Source organism: Aythya marila, assembly GCF_965140915.1.
Source record: "Aythya marila genome assembly, chromosome: 1".
Classification (NCBI taxonomy): Eukaryota; Metazoa; Chordata; class Aves; order Anseriformes; family Anatidae; genus Aythya; species Aythya marila.
The window spans coordinates 23,160,824-23,185,042 of record NC_139042.1 but is presented as its reverse complement, the minus strand read 5'-3'; the positions used below and the strand labels follow the sequence as shown (position 1 = coordinate 23,185,042).

The 24,219-nt window shown below is 37.2% G+C and overlaps 1 protein-coding gene across 6 annotated transcripts in view; it reads right to left on the bottom strand.

Annotated features, from left to right (window-relative positions):
• FRY (FRY microtubule binding protein) overlaps positions 1–24,219 on the bottom strand; it is a 196,095-nt gene that overhangs the window by 12,057 nt on the left and 159,819 nt on the right. For all 6 annotated transcript variants that reach the window (XM_082761847.1, XM_082761848.1, XM_082761849.1 and 3 more), the window contains 9 exons: positions 23,930–24,004; positions 22,738–22,908; positions 14,932–15,132; positions 14,249–14,410; positions 10,482–10,645; positions 9,090–9,279; positions 2,666–2,815; positions 1,731–1,829; positions 1,195–1,278 (listed from right to left, as the gene is read on the bottom strand). In XM_082761847.1, the coding sequence (XP_082617973.1) occupies positions 1,195–1,278; positions 1,731–1,829; positions 2,666–2,815; positions 9,090–9,279; positions 10,482–10,645; positions 14,249–14,410; positions 14,932–15,132; positions 22,738–22,908; positions 23,930–24,004 (1,296 nt within the window). The remainder of the gene's footprint in view (positions 1–1,194; positions 1,279–1,730; positions 1,830–2,665; positions 2,816–9,089; positions 9,280–10,481; positions 10,646–14,248; positions 14,411–14,931; positions 15,133–22,737; positions 22,909–23,929; positions 24,005–24,219) is intronic.

Below are 24,219 nucleotides of genomic sequence, written 5' to 3'. Positions count from 1 at the left end.
TTTCTTAGATTTGAGAATAGCTCACTCGTAACATCCCTGTACACCACAACAATGAGCCAGTATCTCATTTAAATGCATTGGAAGAGGTGTGTAATTTTTGCTGTTGCCAGTGCCAGATGCGGGAAGATTAAACAGTTTTCCCAACACCTGTGATTATAGCCAGAGGATTTATTAACAAATCAGATTTGCTAATAGGGTCAAGGAAGCCAAAAAGCAGGGGTGGCAAGGATATGGGATTATTGAGAAGGCACAAATGAAAACAAAAGAAAAAACAAACCCCAAACACAAGTGAGAGCAAACACAGGAAGACACGTACGTAGAGATGGGAATGAGAAGTTAAGATAAAAACAGAAGAAAATAAAATGAATTAAGGGAGAAGACAAGCAAACCAAAACCAACATGACCATAAAACAAGGTCTTTCAAAAAAAAAAAAAAAAAGTTACAACAGGCAAGTTCTGAAAATGTCATCATCATCTTTTTTAAGATAAAATACATGGAAAGAGGAGATGTCACTTTTTTCTACATGCTGTTGTTGCTTCCTGATTTTGGCTAATTCTCCTTAGCCTTCTCTCTTTCCAAGCCTTCAATCTTTTTCCTCCAAAAAGAAAAAAAAATCCCCACAAAACAGTTCCCAACTTATTCTATATCATTAAGATACCAGCTGTTTCCTCTACTTAGTATATTAAATCACAGGGATGCCAGTTGATGGTGATAATCTCTGAGAAGATTGATTTCTTAACTGGAATTAATATACTAAGTATATGTGTTTATGGATATATATAAATAATTTCACTGGCCATTTTACAGTCAGTAACTGTAAATAACTGCGAATATTCATAACTGCGAATCTAAGTGGATTTCAACCAGACAGGTCTTGCTGTTTAGCAGATTGAGCCTGTAAAATCTGTAGATAAAATGGGTGTAATGTGGAAGCACAATACATCCGGAGTGATTGTCAGAGACACTTTGTTGTGGGAAATTGATTTCTGATGTGATATCTTTCTAAAAGGGACTGCACACACAAGTCACGCAGGGTTAGCTCTGAATACCTTTGAGTCCTGAGTGTGAAAACTGCATTATACCCAACCCCAGCAGAGAGATGAGAAGAAAGTATACCAGGATCTTGTGGGTCTAAGAACAGGCTATATTGTACATCACTTTAGAGGAGCAAAATACTCCTCCTTGCTCATTACCTTCTCTTCTGAGTCCCCTGGCTGGCAGGTAATAACTCCATCTCGTGAGCCCCCAGCAAACGTTGCTTTGCAGTTTGCAAGCCACTGTTTTCAGAAAGAAATGAAAGAAGATATGTGTAAGGCCTATAGCTTGATTTGTAGAAAGGTAAACAGTATTTGTTTTCACACCATGGCCTGTAAACAAAATTTGGTGATTGTAACTTTTGTTCATACGATTTGCTTTGACTGTAATTAAAAAGATATATTTTTGATTTTTATTAGTATTTGAATCGCATAAAACAAGAAAATTATTTAATTAATTGCTAAATAGGAGAAAGGAAAATGTTTCTAAAATATAAAGGTACTTTTTTTTTTTTTTTTTTTTTTTTTTTTTTTAAGTTCTGGTTCATATGTTCAGAAAGAAACATTTAATGAATCTAGTACCTGAAACATTTACTGAATGTTAACTGAAACAGATTTGACATTATCTTCAGTCTCCTGACATAGTATAAGTATACATGCATACAAAAACAAGAAAATGGCAGAATCCAGCATACCGAGAGTGTTGCTTCTTTTCTGTTGTTGTATGTGTCCAGGTATTCTTGCAGTTCTAGGACACTGAACTTCAGCTTTTCAAGAAGGCCACAAGAGAGAAGCTGGAAAAATGAAATCAAAAACACTAGTAAATGTCACTATAAAAGTATAAAAATACTGATAGAATAGAAAATATATTAGAGAACATATTTTGCAAAATAATAGATTTACAGATATTTGCACTGAAAACTGCTTGATTTTATGTTTATGCCACAAAGAATACTATACTGAGAGCTCAATACCAACAGGTGCACCTATGATAATTTACACATGAAATCATTATCTGCGTTTAACAGCTTGGTGAAAGACTTCCCTAAAATAAAATACTACTCAAAGCTTAACTAGTTAATCTCCACTGCTCTCTAATGGCATTAATTGCAGCTCTTCATGGCCACAACTGCAGGCCAAAACCAGACCCAAGATTAAACTTCAGAAGTTCCTCCCTCAGTGCTCCTCTGTGAGGCCACACTGTCATTAAGCTTTTGGACAAACATGGGTCAGAATGAAAACAACAAGAGCCACCTCATTTCCTAATATATATATATATTTATCATCCAGTTCACATTAGTTGTCTCAAATGAAGCCACTAAACATATTTTCATCTTCCATGCTGAAGTCTATAAAAAATAGCTCCTCCTTTTCCATTTGTGGGGCAGACACTTGTTTTATACTACTTTTTGGCAGGCAGGCTCAACACATCCTATTGCTTATCTGTCAGTACTTACCTAATGAAGTAATATGAAAAATTAATAGAAATTTGATTAAGAACAAGACATAAATAGAGATGGGAGGCGGGTACCTTCTTGACATATCTGTTCAGGAGTTGCCCTAATGTGAAACAGTCAATGAAATACCACGCTGCCACACAGTACATGCCTTTTGAAAGGAGTATACTCACTGTTTCTGCATCTACAAAAAGAGTAGGACATTCTGAGCATGATGTTAACATCTGGGAAGACCTCACAAACTTGGAGCCTATTCCTCGCAGGTTGTCTCCCAGGTAGCTAGCTGCATCGCAGGTTAGGAAGCAGAATCTTTTCTGAATATTCTGTAAAACAAAGTACAGCTTATCACATTCTCTACTCAGGTACAAGCTACTCTCATTTGTGAGGAAAATGGCATGCTTTTTTTTTTTGTTGCTTTGTTATTGCATGTGTCTTGCACAGTAATATGCAACAGAGACCATCTCCTTCTGGACAACTGGAGAACCGAATGCTTGCTCGAGGATACTGAGCAATAATTATTATCACAGTGTAGAGCTGGGCAGCTGTGAAACTAGATACAGAGTTAGTAATTATCTACTGTGAAATGTATTTTTATCAAGCTGATTCAATCTTTATACAGCTTTTTATCCACATGCATATTTTTTTTTATTTGGTTGTACAGAGTTAACAAAGTTGATAAGCATATTACTTTTTCTGCCCATTCCGGGCATTGTTTTGTTAGTACACCACGTCAAGTGGCTAATCAGACAATATAATGGACATCCTAATGCCAAACAGCAGCACGAAAAAAAACACAGAACAAAACAGAAAAGAACTTTTGCTTTGCCCTGTGGGAAAAACCTTCTTACTAAAACTTTTCTGCTGTTTGGGTGGACTCCAGAAATACTGCATTGCATCCGGGAATTCTTCTTCTCTCTCTCTCTCTTTTTTTTTTTTTTTTTTTTTAAATATTTTGAGTCTTAAAACAGTTTAGTCTTCCAGAAACATTCTAGCACTGATATTTTCTTTTCAGTAGCTAATATAGAAAGCAAGTAGTAAATAAAAATATATTTTAATAAAAATAATAGTCTTTCAAGACCTGAAATAATTGTATTGATAAATACAGAGCAGGCTTCACTGCCAAAACATATCTCACTAAGGCCAACTGCCCAGCTGGCGGGAGCACCAGGAACATGTTGTTTACAATAAAAGTATGCAACACTTTTATATGATTCACCCCACATAACTTCAGGCATTTCTCTGAGGAATGTTAGTGAGGACCTATATCACCGTGAGCATTCTTTACTGGAAAAGAAGTGCTTCCTGAACAACTATTTGGGCAACAAACATATAAATGGCCTTTACTGCACCTGTTCTGGGGCCTCAATGTGAAGTACTTAAAATCAGGTGAGCTCAGTTCAGATGTTATAGGTAACAGATGTTGTAGAAATGGATGGTTTTTTATTAAAAAAAAAAAAAAAAAAAAAAGCTAAAATCACACTGTAGGTAGGGCATATATCATAACTATTTTATAAAATAGTTAAAGAGATACTTTCTCGACAGCACCATTTCATCATTGCTTATCTGTGAAATTCTCTCTAAACTGAGCTGGCTCTGTTCATAGCCAAGATCACATAGACTGGCATGATACCGGTACGGTACGTTTCTACCATTTTGCTTCAACACAGAAAACAAAGCCCTACACATGTCACTTAGCACATAGCTTGGATTCTCTGCTGCACTGAATCTGTAGCTGGGACAAGGGGCTCTTACTAATTACTACCAAAACAGGTAAATAATTATTTTTATGAGCAACTAGCAGAATCATCTAGATCACAGAGCTTGGTGACAGTTGCTTGTTTACTACTTGGGTATCTTCTGAAAGACTAGGTCCAACTCAGTACAACTTTTGCTGACAGCTCTTCAATGAAAGGAAGGAGATCTAGATTTGAAACTAACCAACAGAGAAGAGGTAGCTGAGAATGTAAAAGTGGAAGCAAATTTAGAAAGACAGATCATGGGATAGAAACTTAAAAACTTCCATTGACTGGAAGGGAGCTCTGGAAAACATCTAGTCCATCCTTCACCTTAAAGTGGGACTGGTGCTAACAACGCTAGATAAGGTCAGCCATGGATTTTTCTAGATGAGATGTGAAAGCTCCAAGGTCTGAGATCCACAGCCCCTCTGGGTAACCTTTTTAAGTGCTGCAGTCCCTTCGTGGGGAGGAGTAACTGAGTTTATGATTCTGAGGCAACGATGAAGAGAGACCACAGAAAAAATACAGCTGAGTGCATTCAGAATTTGCAGGAAGGAGCCCATGAGAAGCAACTTCATGGGGAAAAGGAGATAAGAAGAAGAGGGCATTTCTTTAGTGAAAAAGAGGACAGAAAAAGAGGACACTTAAAGAGAAAATACATTAAGCCATATATCTGGCTAAATCATGAAGCCTTCACTCAGGGAAATACTCATGCAAAGAACAGAACATAAAACTATTCAATTACTAACTTGGGCACCAAAATTAGAATGACATTGTTAGCACAATAATCAGAGAGGTGGATGCCAAACAAATTAGAAATAGAGAGAATCACAAGAAAATATTCTAGAGATAATTAAGAGAAAGGCTAAGGACTCACAATGGAGCTGCTAACAGATGTTACTGAAAATGCCTTCTTTTGCCTTACTGCTCCCAGAAAGGACATCTGGGTACAGCTGAAACAGGTAAACATCAATTGGACTCAATAAAAAATCAGGTCAGAATGGATCTTTTTACATCATTGCAGATTAGGGAAATTCACGTTATGATAATTGTAATACTGGGTAAAGAAATCTACAAGCCATAATGATTATATTTGAGAACTCAGAGAATACAGGGTGTTGTAAAAAACATAAGGAAAGGGTTTATCTCAAAAAGCAAAAGGAATTACAAGTTTGGGAAACTGTGGGAATGTATAAGAGATAAATAATAGACAGTACAGAACTCTTTACAGCCAATCATATAAAACCATTTAACTTCCATGAAAGGCTTAAATGCTATATGAGGAGAAGCAATTGATATGTTGCATATTAATTCATTTACTATCTTAGAAGTGAGGTAGAAAAACTTGGTCTAGAGATAACTAGGTATGGAAAACCATACAAGGTAATTATCATCATCTCACTGTTCAATTTTAACGATAAATTGAGCAGAATTACACTGGGATCTGTCTTAGGCACTAACCAAGTCGTTAATGAAAATACTGAATAATGGAACATATAACATGCATATTAAATGCATAGATGATTGAGTTGCAGTGCCTGCAAGCTCTTTGGGAGCCAGGGATCTTGACAGACTGGAAAAATGGTGCAGGGAAAAAAAAAGAAGGACAAGGTTGTACACCTAGACAGAAACAGTCAAGAGAGCACATTCAGCATGGAGAGTAACCAGAAAGGCAAAATTCTGTAGAAAAAGATCTGCATAGTAGATTGGATTACAAGTGAAAAATGAATTAACTCTATCCTACTGTAAAGTAGTTATCAGAAGTTTTTACATAGAAATAACTTCTACATAACATCTAATCCAATTCTAGTCGGTGCTAACAAAAACTTAGGCTGAAGTAAAGAACCTGATCTTGCTTTTCAAGGAATACACAGACTGACTGAAAAGAGCCCATAGCAACAGCTAGAAGTTTCAAAAATGTGGCTTATGGTGAAGGCTGGAAGAACTGAAATTAAATAAGAGAAAGTTTGGATAGGTGAAGTCATGATAGTGGTCTACAAACTACAAAGAAAAGAGGAGTATCACTATGGATAGAGCAAGCAGTCATGGACATAAAACACAGAAGTTTTGGAATGATTAGGAGTCACGACTAAGTACTGGACTACTTTGCCTAGGAATGTTTTGAAGTTTCATCTTAGCCTAGAAGTTAAGAACAGTTTAGAGAAAAAAGTTAAAAAGACCAAAACGAACAATGTAGTCTGGGCAAGATACGGACCATGAACTCCTCAGGTTCCTTCTTGCACTCATCTGTGAATGAGTTTAAACAATTTTAGTTTATTTTAAGAACATAACTTCCTCAAAACATTTTAGTCATAGCTTCATCAACACCTGATCAGTCTAGTGTTTATTGTTCAGTAAACATATTCTTCCTCTTCTGCATTCCTTTTCAGATATTCATGGAAGCAACAATCAATCCACTGTTAAAAATACAACAGTCTTAAACACTGTCCTAAAGTATGAAAACTTGAAATGGTCAGAGACCATATATTGGTATCTGGGTATTTTACCTCACTAAATAAATTTATTTTGTAAATACATGGACTATCAGTTCTATATGGACTATCAGTTCTATCTCAGTATTGTCCTTTTGGGTGCAGATTACAGTGACTGAAATCTTTCAAGCAAGGCCTGAATGCATCATATATTTTATGAAATGGGACTATTGGGAGTAATTGTGCCAACCACCACCATTATATCAACTATGCGTATGTATATGCCTGAATATAGTCGCTGTGTTTTCTGTGAACGTAAATAATAACATAACATTCCCCCATTTTTTTTCTTGTTAACATGATGTTTCCTCTTCTGGGAAGAGGATTTGTAGTAACAAGAAGGCTCAACTGTGGAAACTACTTGCTGGCTCTCAAATGTACTTGTCTTGTAATCGGATGGTCTTCTGGAAGACATTTGATTTGACAGAATATGAAGAGGCAGCTTAGAGCACACAGTTGTAAGGATTATCCAGAGATCTCTGAGATACGACCAGTTTACAGGAAAAGTACTTCAATAATTTCAGGAATTTTAAACAAGCTTAGCGTATTGTGGGCTAACATCCAGGATACCATCAACTTGATGCAGACCAAAATGTAGGTGCCCTGGAAAACGCACTTCCTTCACTTCACTAACTATTTAGTTGACAGGCTATTCCAAACAAGGATTTTGCTTCACAGTTAAATATTTTGGCAGTACTTTGCCTTGTGAGCCTAGCAAATATTCGGCTTGTTTCTCAAACTTCCTGTTCATGAGGGTCAAAAATCTTTTAAGTTATTGGACGAGCAGTAAAGTTTAACAGTGCAAACACAATACAATTCCAGAGAAGCTGAGATCTTATGAAAAAAAAATCTGCAAAAGTAACAGAGCTATTTTTATAAATGAAAAATACATCTGTAGCTCCATCTAGAAAATCCTGGTTTGTTGATACTATTAACACCTTTAAATTTTCTTTGCTGTTTTTCATGTTATACCATTATTGAAAAACCTTTTGAGAGCAGTATTGAATCCTTCTTATCCAGTTATCTGAAAAACATTAGTAGGCTACCTTTCAAAAACAGGAGAAGCACAACAGCAAGTGCACTGTGTGTATGTCATGATTTGGATTTAAATAGGCACTTCACAAGTAATGTTTAGGTCTTGCATTACATGGTATTTATTTTTTTGCTTTTCAAAAGTACATGACACCATTTTCATTCGACCTCTTCAAGGAAGACAAAAAGGACAAGTAACTCTCAAAATACTTGAACAGGGCCATTAATCTCTAGGACTGATGTGTATTTCGACTTTTTTGCTGTTACATCATGAAGAAACACAGGGTTAATTTTCAAAGTTGACCTGTCATGCACTTAAGTCAATGCTGGGAGGTTTTTTTCAAATGGTCATTTATGAGACAGTGTTCAAAAGAATGCCTATCTTTAGGTACCCATATTTAAAGTGGTACAATGTTTAAAAGAGGATGCAGTGTACAGCACGAGTAGAAATATAATTAACTGCAGAGGAAATAGGATGGAAAGGACAGTCCTAAAGCATGATGCTTCTTTCATGTAAGAACAGTCTTAAATATACCAAAAGATCTTGAGATGGTATATTTATTAGCAGGGTCCCTCTTTGCTAATAAAAAAAACTGCATACTCTGAAACCACAGGTAATTTAAGTCTGCATGAAGTTACGTAACTGTTGTGTACTCTGCTGCAGAATGTGATACATCCTGCAGCTGCCTCATATAAAGCAGGAAAAACAATAAAAAACTGCTTTAAAACTAATTACATGCAAATACAGACAGTGATTTCTTAGAACAGCTCGTACATTTAATGTATTTTTTTTTCTTGTCTTCTTGCATGATTCTTATCTTTGTATGCACACAGCTTTAGAAAGGAAAAATACATCTCTAGTCTTTAGACACATTCTCTGGAATTTATTTTATATGATGGCAGTTGGATATTTCTATTCAAATTATTAGCTACAAAATATTTAATAATGTTGACATTTACATTGGGCATGGTCAAATTTCAACAGGTTACGTTGAAATAACAGATTAACAATAGTTTCAGATGAAAAGGCTATTTCCTCTCTCTTACAGTTGTTGTTTCAGACTACTTCTAAAGTACAGAAGAAAATACTCTTTGAAGTGGATCTGCGTTTTGTAATGTTATCTTCAAACCCACAACTATGAGATACATGTTACTTTTATGACAAAACTAGTCCTAGAGGACAGTTCTGCATGATAGTCTAGTATAATTCTGTAACACGCAAAATTAAAACGGTGACACCACTGTTAGTTCATTACTAGTACCACTATCAAGAGCCATCCTAATAGCCATGCACAATCTAAACATTTTGATGTTATCTCTTAAATGTATTTTCTCACCTTAAACAAGGAAGAGAACACATGAAATGTATAAACTGCACAGGAACCATCAGAATCACACATGAGCTGGTTGATATGACTACGCCAGGCTTCTTCTGCATCGTCACAGGCTGCTGGCTGAAATGCAGCAAGGATGGCAGAAAAAAATGGCGAGGGTGGAGGGGAGGCATTTCGATCAACATCTCCAAAACTGAAGGAGAAAAGAAAATAAACTGTGATGAAAGGAAAATAATGAGAAGGTGTCAGATAAAATACACTATAATTGAGAGATGTAATCACAGGACCAATTACAGCATCTTTCTAAAGATACTCATCAACTTTCAAGTTACTTTTGAAAACTGGCAAGATGTTGGCCACAATGAGAAAAACATCCAAATGAGAATTCCTATCATCATCTATATTTCCCCATCCTGGGATACTTGAATTGCTTTATCATACAATGGTTTGGAGGAAGAAGGTTAAAACTTCACAGGATGATAGAAGCCAAGATGAAAGACACCTCTTCTGGGAAAACTTGGTTATAATAATGTATAGCAAAACGTATATTTTGAAAAAAATATCTCAGCCTGTACAAACATTATGCATTCTGACCCATTTGGTTTATCACCCTCCCCCTGCTAATATAATGGGTGGGAGAAGATCTGTCTCTTCTCCCCATTCATAAGACTTCTCATCATTCTGCCACGGTCAATGAAACTGATTGACTCCAATTTATAAAGGGTACTAAGCTACTTGCCCCTTTGAGGTGGAGAAATACTTCCTATGGCTCCCAAGAACAGGAGTTGTGATTCTGAAATGTGGCACAAAGAAAGAGAGAGAAGGCCTCTGTATGCATCCTTACTACTTTACTCTTCATAAAAAGATGTTGACTGCAATCTAACTCAGCATTCAAAATCTGAAGCAGCTGCATATGGCAAGAAAAAATCTTGATGCTTTGGTGCAACATTTACTGGGGTCCTGTCATGATCATCTGGAGGCTTCAAAAGTACACAGATGGGATTTTTGACAGTACTGTGACCTCCTTATGACCCACAAGCAATAAGAAGGATGAATGCATGGTTGATCTGTTGAACAGTCAACTAAGCAGAATTTATGTTACTGCAAAACTTTAAAAATCATTTTTTTTAAATTTATTTATGTGTTTAATGACTAACTGCCTAGATGTGTAAGGAAAACAGGATATGAACTGTGCATACAGAGAGTCTTGTTCTTTTTGGAGTTGAACAATAAACCTGCTGATAATTTTGACACTGTCTTCATACTCTAAACTCACAAGAGATTTACATCTCCAGTGACCAAAAGAGCCATTCCATGATATAACTAACACCTTACTACCACTTTGTTGTACAACATAACAGCATTTTTACATACACTATATATATATACAAGTACCTGGTAAGAGCGAATTGTTCCAGCCTGTCAACTTTCTCTTCAGTCTCTGTCATATCCAGACTAAGGCTATCACTGCATTCAAATGCTCCAGGGAGTTCATTTGTAGACCCCGAAAGCTCATCCTCATGGACTGCTATATCTTGCTCTTCATGTACAGCTTCAACCTAGGGGAGTGAATGATGATGTCTTAGAAAACAGCAAATTAGTAAGTTAATACCACTAATACCTAGAAAGTGCTTAATGAAACAAAGAAAACACACATACTTGACAGAACATTAAATTGCACAGTTATTAATCCCTATACTATAAAAGACATGAACCAAGTTAAACTTCAGTAAAAATACTGTATTTGCTTAACTTGAGGTCTTGGACCAGTGTTGGTTTTAAGTATTTCTTCAACTCAATTTGTCTAGCAAAGAATTTCAGATTTCAATATAGTTGGCATCATAGCAAGGAAGTATTTTTTTTTCAGGAAAAACAATAGGGTTCTTCTTACTGCCAGGCTGTCCTCACCATTTAGCACTTTGCAGGGTCCAAGAGTATATTAACAACTCTCAAAACATATTGAAAACAATCACTGTCTGGAAGATTGTATGCATGCTTAGAATTGAGAGTTATGCTTAGCATGTCATATTTACATAGTAACTGCCATACAAGAAGAACCCAGGCCATGAAAAGGATTACGCTTCTATCATTTCCTTCCCCCCCTTTTTTTTTCCAGTCCATTAGCATCTAAAGCTAATGGACAACTCTGATCGCCTCTCTTGATTTCTTCTTGAAATCTTTCCAATTTGTCTTGCATTTTTAGTCTGAACAAATTTTGTTTCAGTTTTAACCTTTTGCCATTTGTCTGCACCATCCACAGCATTTCTGCAAAGCAGTTCCTGTTGGGATGACTGCAATGTGAAGTACATAAACTCTTTATTTTTTCTTCTTTTCTGTTTGAGGCGTCTCATGAGGTGTATGCTTGTGCACAGATGTGTATGTGCATGTATGTATGTGCGTTGTGAGCTGGTAGGGAGGGAAGTTTATGGCAAGTTGAATTTGAAGTGAAAAGAGGCCCTCTGCAGGTTACCAGACCTGGTTGAATCCTACAGATAAATTTTGGGAATTTGAATTTCTGAAAATTAAACAAGATAAGAAATTAAGTAGGAGAAAGGTGGTTGATTTTTTTCTTTAATAACCTAAAGTGATAAGAGTACTTCTGAGTCCAAGAGGGATGAAATGAATCACAGCACAAACTGTTTTGAAAAGAGAAATAAAAGCTAAAAGGCTGGATTACGAGAATAGGAGCCAGAGCAACTGTCAAGAAGCATAAATGTTTTATGCTTTGTCAAGAAGAAGTTAGCATTAACCACTTTCAAATACGAAATGCTACTACTGAACTATTGGTTTGTTTATGGTAATGAGAGTGTTTGTATGAGGAAAACACATTTTGATGGGATAAAGTGCAAAGAAAGGTGAAACAAACACCTCCCATCCACTGGAGTCCACCAAGATGTTCAAAAAAGAAAAAGAAAAAACGTGAATTCTAAAGATTTGTGTAGCAATGGATTTCACATGTAGGATTAGAATACACTTCCAAAAATAGAGGAGTTTTGATAACTTGAAAAATATACAAGATGTTATCTTAATCTTTGCATCCACATAGCGTAATCTACCATTGCCTTCTGATCCCTTATTAATACTATCTTAAATTATTGCTGTCACTATCTTTAATAGAAAATAAGTTTAATCAACTTCTTGTCATTAATGATAACATCTGGATTTCGGCACTGAGCCATTTGAGAAGGCCTTTTAATGTCTGTTACTCTCATTCACTGCATCTATTTAAAAGCAGAGGTGATATTTTTGTTTTTGATTGTGATGCAACAACTAAACCTTTTCATTTAGCACTAAAGAAGTAACAAACATTTTCCTCTGCATTGTTGACATACCATTAGCACTCTGGAAATAAAAACTCAGACAAAAAGCGAAACAAGAAAGGACTCAGATTTTGTGTTATCAAATTAAGTAAAAATTACTGAGGTGGAAGTTTCAAGTTTTCTGACTAAAAATTGGATGACTTCTTCCTTAAAATAAATATCAAACCAAGCATTTTAACTTTATTTATACTTCCTACAGTTTGTTTTGAGTAAAAACACAGAAGTATGCATACTAAAAGAAAATCTCTTTGAGGTAAAAAAACACTAAGAAGACACTGTGTAGAGTTTATCAGTTCAAGTATCCTTCGAACATTGGCAAATCCCTGTCAACTTGGGTTATGTACCTCACTAACTTCAAACCTGTCTCAGGACTAAGTGAATTTGCCTGTCAACCTCACAAGAAACCACTGTGCTTTTTCATTATTTACATATTTTCTGTTTCCAAAGCTTTGTGCTGAACACTGGTGCATTACATATTGGGGCATTAAAGACATTTTCATAGTAAAGATTACAAACCCCAGGCCTACACGAAACTTCTGAACTGTGATTTGCAATTCTTAATGTGCGGCACCAACAGCTACTACATCTGAAGGTACAAGATTAGCCGCAGTCACCACCTGCAAACATATCTGTTCAGACTATAGCTTCCTGAACTGAAATTCTGCCAACTTCTGCTTATAGACAAGTTATTACGTAGAAATTACCAAGAGTTGTTTTGACAAATGATAATCAGTTTTATATTTTCCACAACCATTATTTTAAGAAGTTTCCCTCCTCCCTGATCCTTAAGCACATCTCCCTCCTTCTGTCCTTTCTCCCTCTTAGGGAGGTTTCTAGCACAATTAGTCCAATACTGAGCACAATTCCAACCTCCTTTTCTACAACCTGTCATCTAGAATTCTAGTTTCTGTAACTTCAGTAACATGCAGTGTACCCATTACTTGCGTGGCTGCGTTTGGAACAGACCAAAAGCAAGAACAGGAATGAAAGCTGAGGAATACACGAAGTAACTATTTTCCTCCCCTGTTCTATTCTCACACTGCTCCTCTGCATAAGAAATCCAATCCAGACACAACAGAGAAAGCTTTACTGTTAAGGCAGAAGTGTCATAAAGCCACAATAAAAAACCTTCAGATTATATTTCTGGAAAGAAAGCGTTCACCTAATCTCCCAAAACCAGAAGCATTATCAAAGAGGAAATTAAAGAAACTGCCCTCACACTGACAACCATTTACCAACCTTACATTATGTTCGTCTTCTGATACATTTGTCTGAAATAAACTGTGATGAACATGGTTGTTTTATCCTCGCAAATCCTTCTGCCTCCTTCCACCCAAGATGGCTTAATACTGTGGTCATGAATTTAAAATTTCTGAGCGTCTGCCAAAAGGCAAGAACTGAATCCAGTGCACACAACTGTACAATAGGTTCCCACATACAAAAAAATCTCAGTGAATACATGCATACACCCACCCCATGAGTTGGCATATTGTTCTGTTAAATCAGCATGAAGAACAAAAAAGTATTCCTTTAGAGTTGTAACTTGTACCCAGTTCATGAATTTGTCTTCTAATGAGCTAGTAGCATCTTGGTGTATATATAGCGCAATATCCTCAAGAAACAACAAATAAAAACTTTTAATAAAGAAAGCATAAGTAGAACAGAAAGGTTATGAGTGTTCAGGAGCATATGAATATACTGAATTATACCATTATGTACAGGAAGTCAGAATATACTTGCTTTCACAGATCAAACCTTTCATGAACATCTAAGTAAAATAAACTTGTCAACATGTTACATTAAATTCATTGTAGTTGGAAAAGAAAGTAAAATTTTATTCACCTTGGATCCTTCAGACACTTGGAGATTATTCATATCAGGCAAAGACCCATCAAAGCTAGATGTTCCTATATTAAAATGATGAGGGTCAGCTGAAGTTGTGTCACACGATGTAGAAAGTGAGTCAATGTGGTTTGTATCCTCAGAGGGGGAAAGATTTATAATCTGTACAAAATACATCAAAAGCACAAAAGAACTGAGTATGCAGCTACCTTACCAAACATTGCTTTTATGAACACGCAAAGCGAACATTAAAGGACAGTGACAGTGGCTCTATTAGCTTGTACATGTAGTCACAGTATAACCCTTTCAATATCTCTATCACAGAAATTGTATGCAAGCATCCCAGAAATTAACAATGAAAACCTGACCCAGTTTGCAAAATGGAAGTCTTGTTCTATTCTTTCAGTATTCAATTTATCAGATAGATTTACTACTAGTCACTTACGCAATTTGTGAAAAAAGGGTATCTAATCAGATACGATGCTTTCTGTGTTTTGAATTTTGCATTAAAATTCTTGCATACATTTTCAAATAAGGGAAAAGCAAACAGTGAGAAAATACCGCATTGAATGCCATCCCCCAGTGTCAGCTGATTAGATTGCACCTGGACAAGAGGAAACTAAAAGCCCAGCTTATTTAAAACACAGCCCAATCTATTGTTAAATTGCAGGTTTGCAACTCACTAGGTCTGAGTTCTCCAAGATTTGGCTGGTGGTCAGGTCCTCCTCCTCTGATGACTCATCTGAGTCCTCACGGTTCATTTTGTTCAGGCTGGGCGTGCTCCCTGAGAGCTGGCTCTCCTCCAGCAGCTGCATGTCACACTTGTCCAGGCTATCCAGAGACCGTCTCCGAACTCCCCAGTTGAAGTTGTCCATGCTCTCACCCTGAAATGGGACGTAGGGTCAGCTCCCTTGACTTGATACTCATCATATACAATGAATTAATCATTAGATCAAAGTTAGGTCAGGAAATATTTTTTTAAATGTGAAAATATAATACAAATTTGATATAGACATTATTTTGTTAAGCTATAATGTAACAGGAGCATTTAAAACTGTCCAGCACTTCACCTGCAGGTAAGAGCAGAAGCATGGAAATGACAGTTAAATGAAGAGTCATTCTTTTCAGTATTAGATGTGTTTCATGCATTTGCCGATTTAACAATTCATTTTTTTTTTGTAAGTCCATGTACATACACATCTCAATACCAGTAGAGCAATTACAGGCAGAAGGGAAGTTTGGAAACAATTTTAAGGTCTTTTGCTCATGATGTTTAAAAATATTAGGAGCGTGGGTCATAGCAATGTTTCAACCGTGAAACATACGTTAAAGATTTTTAATTTTTTCTTTATGTACATTACCATAGCAATGAGGTAAGGTAGATTTGAATGCACTCTTCATTTAGCACGCAAAATGTAATAGCTGAAGCAGCACTCCTTTTAAATTTATTCAAGCCTATGTGGTTTATTTTTGTAATTTGAACTTAGCTGAGTTACTTGAAAGAATACTTTGAGAAGTATACTACAAAATAAGATTTCACTTTTTAAGTGAAAAATTTAATTTTTTTCATTTTCCGTCAAGTGAACTTGGTTAACTTTCAGTTTGGATTTTCACATACAGTTGCATAAAGCTGAATGAATTAAGCAAATTGCATAACTTTGTTAAGCTGGTGAACTGATACAAAGATCACTTAATTTCTTTCATGTATAAAGGTGACAAATCGTTTTCCACCATTTTTCCATTTGTTTATTTATATTTTCAGCAGACTGTACTTGGTATCACTAGTTACCCTAATTCTCTTGCTCCCTTAGTCAAGTCTGGCCAGGTTCTTCCCCAGCAATGCAAGAGCATCTGCAACCGCTCCTGCTATGGACCATGGAGTCCAAATGAGCCTTACAAAGCACGGGAAGGTCTACCCAGAAGCATCCAGCAGCAGCTTTGAGCCCTTTCTCTAGGTGAAAACCCTCAACATTACATCAACATGGGAAGGAAATGGATAGAGGAAAGAAATGTTTCTTAAAGTTCAAAGATGCCTTCTTAAAACAAGACTGTAAGAAGCAATGTTCTTAAACAAGCAAAGCAAGTGCTCAGAATTCAAGTTGGCAGTGATCTTTTAAATATGAAACAGCTGAATTTGAGAAAAATATTGCTCTGCCTAAAAAAATCATAAATATTAGCAAATCACTGATTATAGAAGAATTTCTCTCGGGCTCACGCAGATTAAAATTATGTTCAATCATAGAAAAAGTCTCAGTTCAGTAATGTACTTCAGCAGATTTCTGTTTTTAAACACTTGAGTAATCCCTATTCAGGACTCAGACATTTACTGAGTGGGTGCCTCAAAGTGCTTAATGTGCAATTAATTCAATAGCAGTCTAACCTCCTAAACAATCAAACAACTTGCACAAACAGATCTTATTTTGCATCATTGCCCTTTAAAGCAACGGATTTTGGAAAATGACTGGGAACAGTTCAGTTTTATGAGACTCTGCTCACCTTTCATGAAAAAGTATTAGGAAAAAAGAAAGATGCATTTTTAGGAAAAAAAATCCAGAAATGCAAGAATTGTAATCCACAAGAACATGTAGAATTAAAGAAGACATTATCACACAGAATCACAGAATTTCTAGGTTGGAAGAGACCTCAAGATCATCGAGTCCAACCTCTGACCTAACGCTAGCAGTCCCCACTAAACCATATCCCTAAGCTCTACATCTAAACGTCTTTTGAAGACTTCCAGGGATGGTGACTCCACCACTTCCCTGGGCAGTATATTTAAGAACAAATGAAAACGATTTTTTTCATCCTGGCACTGGGATCATATAGTAGTTTTGTGCAGGAAGGGATCCAAAAACATTTAATAAATTAGGTCTCTAACTCAGAAAAATGATTGTGCAGTTTCCAGCTACTTATTTTAGCAAATTCCTAGGCAATCCATCCTCCCCCATGAAGGCTGGAGGATACGTGCAGCAAGGGGCATCCTCCACAAAAATGTCAGTTACTGAACTAAAAAAATAATGAAACAAAGCAAGTAAGCAAGCAAGCAAAGATGACCATTATGACCATGATCCTCATGGTGCCTGGGGCAGCTATCAGTGAATTTTGCAGCCTGTGTCTATGGGCCTATTTCTTGTGGTTTTCTTCTGCAATGGGTTAAAGAAGGAAGCCAGCAAAAAGAAGAGAAATGAAAAGCGACACTTCTAGGGCATGCTATTAGAAGGGGGGAGTGAATTAAAAGTGAGAGAGAAGGGTGAGAGATGAAATAACCCACAGTATCTGGGTTAGCATAACCTTTTTACGGGGACACCCAGAATTTAAACTGAATTTAAACAAGAGGCCAACACATATACTGAGGTGGAGTTGGTTTTGTAGTCTGAAGCAGTATTTTCTTCACAGTGAACAAGCAGGAGGGAAGATGTATTTGAGAGGCTGCTCATTTTATCTACAGTAGGAGCAAAGATATCACCTATCTTAAAAGCCACCAGGAACAAACATCAATTCCAGAGAAAAGAGTCACTTATAAACATGCCTTGCAGCTATTACATAGGACTTTCCATAATCACTGCCCTCTGGTAAAGGTGCAGACTGGCCATCGCAGCTGCTTTAAACATTACCACAACGCAGGGGAAAGGGAGGCACAGAAAGGTCAGAAAAAATTGAGTAATACAATGTGGGAGACAGCAGCATATCTCCTTCAAAAAACTGGTAAGAACCACACTTCTTTCAGACAAGTTTTTACCTTACTGTATTGACACAGTATGCAAAGTCACTGGAGTCACAAAAACATTGTAGGGTATAGGCAAACGCATTGTGGAACTAAATAGTACAGTAACACTTCCAAAGGTTTTTATCTTTTAGAGCACAGGCATTTTGAGACAAAGACATTTTGTGTTTTTGTTGTTGTTTTGTTTTTTTCATAGTAGCTATGATATACAAACATATATACAAAATACTGTTGTTAATATATATATTTTTAAATCACTTCTACAATTCATTCCAATTCTGTGTCATTGCAGTACTCACTATACATGGATAAACTGCAATTTTAGTTCCCAAACTCACAAACACTGATGTGCCTTTCCAGATTTCTCCACAGGGTAAATGATTCCGGAAAGGGTAGTAGGAGTATACAGCTGAATGAATTAATTTATTCAATTCATTTAAGGCTTTAAATTAATTTGTTTAGTTCATTTAAGGCACTTCAGTCAAAACAATGACTGACCTTTCTGAAGAGGTCTTAGGTATCAGCTTTAGCAAGATGCTAAAAGGAGCCAATGTTCTACAACTGAAATGCTGGGAATTACATATTATTTGTCCATAGGAACAAATGGAATAAACTTTACTATGTTTTAAATAATTAAGTTCTTTTGTTTTTACACAGTTTTTACACACAGAGGTGAAATAGCCCAATTCTGAAATGTTGATACTAGAATTAAGATATTTCAAAGTTTGTCAAGACCATTGAAAATGTCAAAACCAAACATAATATGAAGCAGAATGTCATTTAAAACTTATTTTTTGAAAAAGAACTAAAAAATATTTCTAATACAAGACAAAAATATGAAGCACTGTCAGAAATCCAAGCACACACCTACCCCCCCCCCACCCACACACTGAAGAGGGGGAGGGCAACAAAAAAACCTATGAGGTTATTTTATAATACAAGTTTGCAAGAAGGCATAACATATACTAGCACATCTGAGTTCAAGTAGCATTCTTACCTGAAGTTCCTGGGTAGCAGATATAACAGATAGAAAAACAAATAGAAAGAATCTATGTAAAATTACTGTATTAAAGACATCATAGACAAACATTTGCCTACAGTTATAGCTAATGTTATCACAAAAACTTCAACTCTTCAGCCTATCTTTTAAGTTTGAAAACGTTCATTACTTATCTTCACATCTCTATGAAGTTTCAAAAAAGTATATTTTTTTTGATCTGGGGATGATACAAGCATCATTGACCTGCTTAAATCATAACTTTTTTTGAAAGTCTATTTGTGTTCTTGCTAGTTTAAGTTTGCCAACATTGCTTTACTCATGCTTATGAATATATCAAATTCAGACCTGATTTCAACTGAGTCATTAGAGATATAGCTTCTTCTTCCAGGTTTGAATTTGGCTGAAGTATCTATTTCACTAAAGTAGTAGTAAATCAGGCAGGACAAAACCTTGGAATGCAAGGTTTCAGATCCATGGCAATTTCAGAACTGCATTATGTAAAAAATGATATTTTTAGTTATACATCACATAAAACTTGAGCAGTTTACTATCTCTCTCACAACCAACTTAAGACAATCAATATATTGATTAATTCAGGCCTCAGTCTTGAACTTATCCTCAAATCTTTGCAGGATCAGAGTCCATGAAGGTGAATTCTTTTGGATAGGAATTGTTCTGCACAATTATATTTAATACATATATGCTTTTAACTGCTGAAGAGAAAGAAGAAATTCCTAAATATCACTCACTGGACAAACAATTATTCTATGATAATGAGTCCCAATTCCTTTTAATATTTTGAAAGTATTTAAGGCAGACACAATTGCAGCCAGTACATCTCTCTGAGAAAGCAATTTGGCATTAATGTTCTATTACTTGTTGTTGTTTGTGGAATAAAGCTCCTTCATTATGTATTTTCAACCACTGGTGTCACCTGCTTTTTTATTTTATTTTGAATCACAGAATCACAGAATCACAGAATCACAGAATTTCTAGGTTGGAAGAGACCTCAAGGTCATCGAGTCCAACCTCCAACCTAACGCTAACAGCCCTCCACTAAACCATATCCCTAAGCTCTACATCTAAACGTCTTTTGAAGACTTCCAAGGATGGTGACTCCACCACTTCCCTGGGCAGCCTGTTCCAATGCCTCACAACCCTTTCAGTGAAGAAGTTCTTCCTAACATCTAGCCTAAAACTCCCCTGGCTCAACTTAAACCCATTCCCCCTCGTCCTGTCACCAGGCACGTGGGAGAACAGGCCAACCCCCACCTCGCTACAGCCTCCCTTGAGGTACCTAAAAAGAGCGATAAGGTCGCCCCTGAGCCTCCTCTTCTCCAGGCTGAACAAGCCCAGCTCCCTCAGCCGCTCCTCGTAGGACTTGTTCTCCAGGCCCCTCACCAGCTTCGTCGCCCTTCTCTGCACCCGCTCAAGCACCTCGATGTCCTTCTTGTAGCGAGGGGCCCAAAACTGAACACAGTACTCGAGGTGCGGCCTCACCAGAGCTGAGTACAGGGGGACGATCACCTCCCTAGCCCTGCTGGTCACGCTGTTCCTAATACAAGCCAGGATGCCGTTGGCCTTCTTGGCCACCTGAGCACACTGCTGGCTCATATTCAGCCGACTGTCCACCATCACTCCCAGGTCCTTCTCTGCCTGGCAGCTTTCCAACCATTCCTCTCCCAGCCTGTAGCTCTGCTTGGGGTTATTGCGCCCCAGGTGCAGGACCCGGCACTTGGCCTTGTTAAACTTCATGCAGTTGACCTCAGCCCATCGGTCCAGCCTATCCAGATCCTCCTGCAGAGCTTTCCTACCCTCAAGCAGATCGACACACGCACCTAACTTGGTGTCATCTGCGAACTTACTGAGGGTGCACTCGATGCCCTCGTCCAGATCATCGATGAAGATATTAAAGAGGACCGGCCCCAGCACCGAGCCCTGGGGGACGCCACTAGTGACTGGCCTCCAACTGGACTTGGCTCCATTCACCACGACTCTTTGGGCCCGGCTATCCAGCCAGTTTCTAACCCAACGAAGCGTGCGCCAGTCCAAGCCAAGAGCAGCCAGTTTCTTGAGGAGAATGCTGTGGGAGACGGTGTCAAAAGCCTTGCTGAAGTCAAGGTAGACCACATCCACAGCCTTTCCCTCATCCACCCAGCGCGTCACTCTGTCATAGAAGGAGATCAGGTTCGTCAGGCATGACCTGCCTTTCATAAAGCCATGCTGACTGGGCCTGATCGCCTGCTTCCCCTTCAAGTGCTGCATGATGACTCTCAGGAGGATCTGCTCCATGAGCTTTCCTGGCACTGAGGTCAAACTGACAGGCCTGTAGTTTCCTGGGTCAGCCCTCCGGCCCTTCTTGTAGATGGGCGTCACGTTTGCTAGCCGCCAGTCGATTGGGACCTCCCCCGATAGCCAGGACTGTTGATAAATGATGGACAGCGGCTTGGCCAGCTCCTCTGCCAGTTCCCTCAGTACCCTTGGGTGGATCCCATCTGGCCCCATCGACTTGTGCACATCTAAGTGCCGTAGTAGGTCACCAACCAGTTCTTCATGGATAATGAGGGCCACATCCTGCTCCCCATCCCCTTCCACCAGCTCAGGGTACTAAAAGAAATAAATTAATGGCTCCCCGTCGGGGAATCGAACCCCGGTCTCCCGCGTGACAGGCGGGGATACTTACCACTATACATATATATATATTTGAGCAAAGCAATGCACAACTGTGAGCCCAAGTAACTGTACTTTGACAGGAGATTCCTGACTTGGAAAATAAGGGCTCTGTGACAATCTTCCATTTATTCATCCTTTCTCTTCATCGGAAAAAAAAGTGAAATTTAGATGTACTTGAGTTCACAGGTAAGGGGTCAGTTTACCTTAAATATTACTAGTGTAATTCTACTAGGGAAAAAACTGATTATTTCTTCCTGTACACATGTTCTGATCAGGGTTAAGAGCAATGCCTGGGAGAATTCACTTATAAAACTTAGTCCAGTTTATGATTAAACTTTCAGATTTGATAAGCATTTGCATTCATCAAAAGAGCTAACAATTTCTGAACATTTAAATAGCAACAAAATTGTTAGACTTGTCTGGCATCCAAACAGAAAGAAGCACTCCAAGTTTGAAACAAGCAAAGTTAAAGAGTGCAGCCCTCCCAAAAAATTTTTAGCATTTCTTCAACTTTTCCCTTCATCAGTTTCAGCTAAAGATGAGCTGACCTGTCAAGACTTGATCTGGGCCCCCAGGGTTCTGCTCCTGCATGAAATCATGAAATCACTGACACCTAAGCAGAGAAGTTACCTCTCTCCAAGCATTAGTGATTTCATCAGCATTTGTAAGAGTAATAACAGCCTGAAGGCCTGAATTCATATTTTGTAGGTTACTCACAAACCAACAGATTTGGAACAAATTATTTTTTTAATAAAATATATTTTTATTAATAATTTAGACATTTAAAAAATTGTATTTAAAATAAATTCACTTGAGGGTGAAGTCACTTAAAAGGTATTAGAATAGAGGCTTTATCTTCCAGTAACAGTTTCACAGTGTTTCCTAAAGTTGATTCAGAAAGGAAGGGTGTGGTAGCCTGTTACTGTTATGCTACTGAAGTAAACACTAAGTGAACATTATAAATAATCTCAACTCAAAGTAAAGTTTATAGTTAAACAGTTAGTTTTATGTTATAAGAAAAGTACAGTCTGTAGTACAAAGAATAGCAAACTGTTTTAATAAAAGAGATGTTTCAGAGAAAATATACTGTACCTCCCCATCTTCCAGCTCAACATCTAGGAAGTCAAAGTCCCTAAAGACTCTGAATTGTTGTTCACTGTTTGAATCATCCATGTTCTCCTGCTCCCTTGCTCCGTCTTCTGAGGACACCAAGCTTGTCTGGTGCTCAATCAGATCCAAGTCACCACAGGAAGAAAAAATCACCTACAATTCAAAGGATTTCTCTTGTAACAAACTGTTCACTCCGGTTGTTTCTTCCTAAAAGCTGTAATTGGTTATTCGGAAGACTGTATTTCCAGTACACACCTAATTCCTTCACTGAGTATTTTTAGAACACTCTTTATTATTTATGTTGGACAGGTGCCTTCAGATTAAACTTGTACAAAGAAACAACTTCATACTGCAGGAACGCGTCCAAGAATATTACAGCTACCTCCTAATGGCTGCAGATGGATGTTGCCTGGATGTTTGTATACATTTACAAGAACAAAATTCAGGGGATTTTGCAAAGCAAATACTGTCAAAGGGATGAGATAAGTTCATCAAAAAGCTTCTAGTTAAAAATGATGTTCAAAAATATGTCAAGATTAGAAAACACAACATGCTATATTTTTTCCTTTCTTACTAAAAATAATTATATGTGCAATTTAGTTGTGAAGATGCAATGGTCCCCATCTTGCACCATAGTACAAATGATATATAAATAATATTCAAAATAATTCAGAAATGTTCATTTCTCTATAGAGAATATTTAATAATTATTTCTAAAACTTCCTACTTTGGATGATCTATTGCTTATTTCCTAGCACCAGACAATATTAATTTTTAAAGAGTACAGTAACAACTAGTATCAAATAGAAAAATCAGATCCCACCTCAGTTTTACTTCTGTAATTTAATTTTGTACTCTATAAAGGCTTTAGACTGGTAATACCACAGATCATTACCCTCTACCCGCTGAGCTGCCATACATAAATCCTATAACATCACATCTGACACAGAAAAAAAGCATGTAGCTCTGTAAGTAAATAATCTTTAAGTGGAAGGGCCATTTACCCACTGGTCTATATGGTGAGAAATGCAGCATAGAGCAGGGTAAATTAGAATGACTGTGATGTGACATTAAATCACACGAATTGGGTCAACAACACTGGGAAATAGAGTTCTTTACATTTAAATTTTTGGGCACAATGTAATATAGAAAGGGTCAATACAAAGCTACTTACTGAAGGGTTTTTACTCAGCCCAACTTCCTGACCACACAGAGAAAGGACATGTACCAGCTTTTCCTTTGTCCTTTTCTAGGAGACAAGATGTTTCTCAAGTTAGCATTTTTTTTAAAGCACTCATTCTCCTGGTGGCTACAAACATACATTAACAATTTTTAATTAGAAAGAACCAGCCAAAGAATTAGTCATTCAGTGCTCACAGGGTTGTTTTCAGAGCAACTGTGCATACACGGAAAAATAAAAATAGCTGTTAATTATTTTGGTGCTCATTATTTTAAAATTAGCCT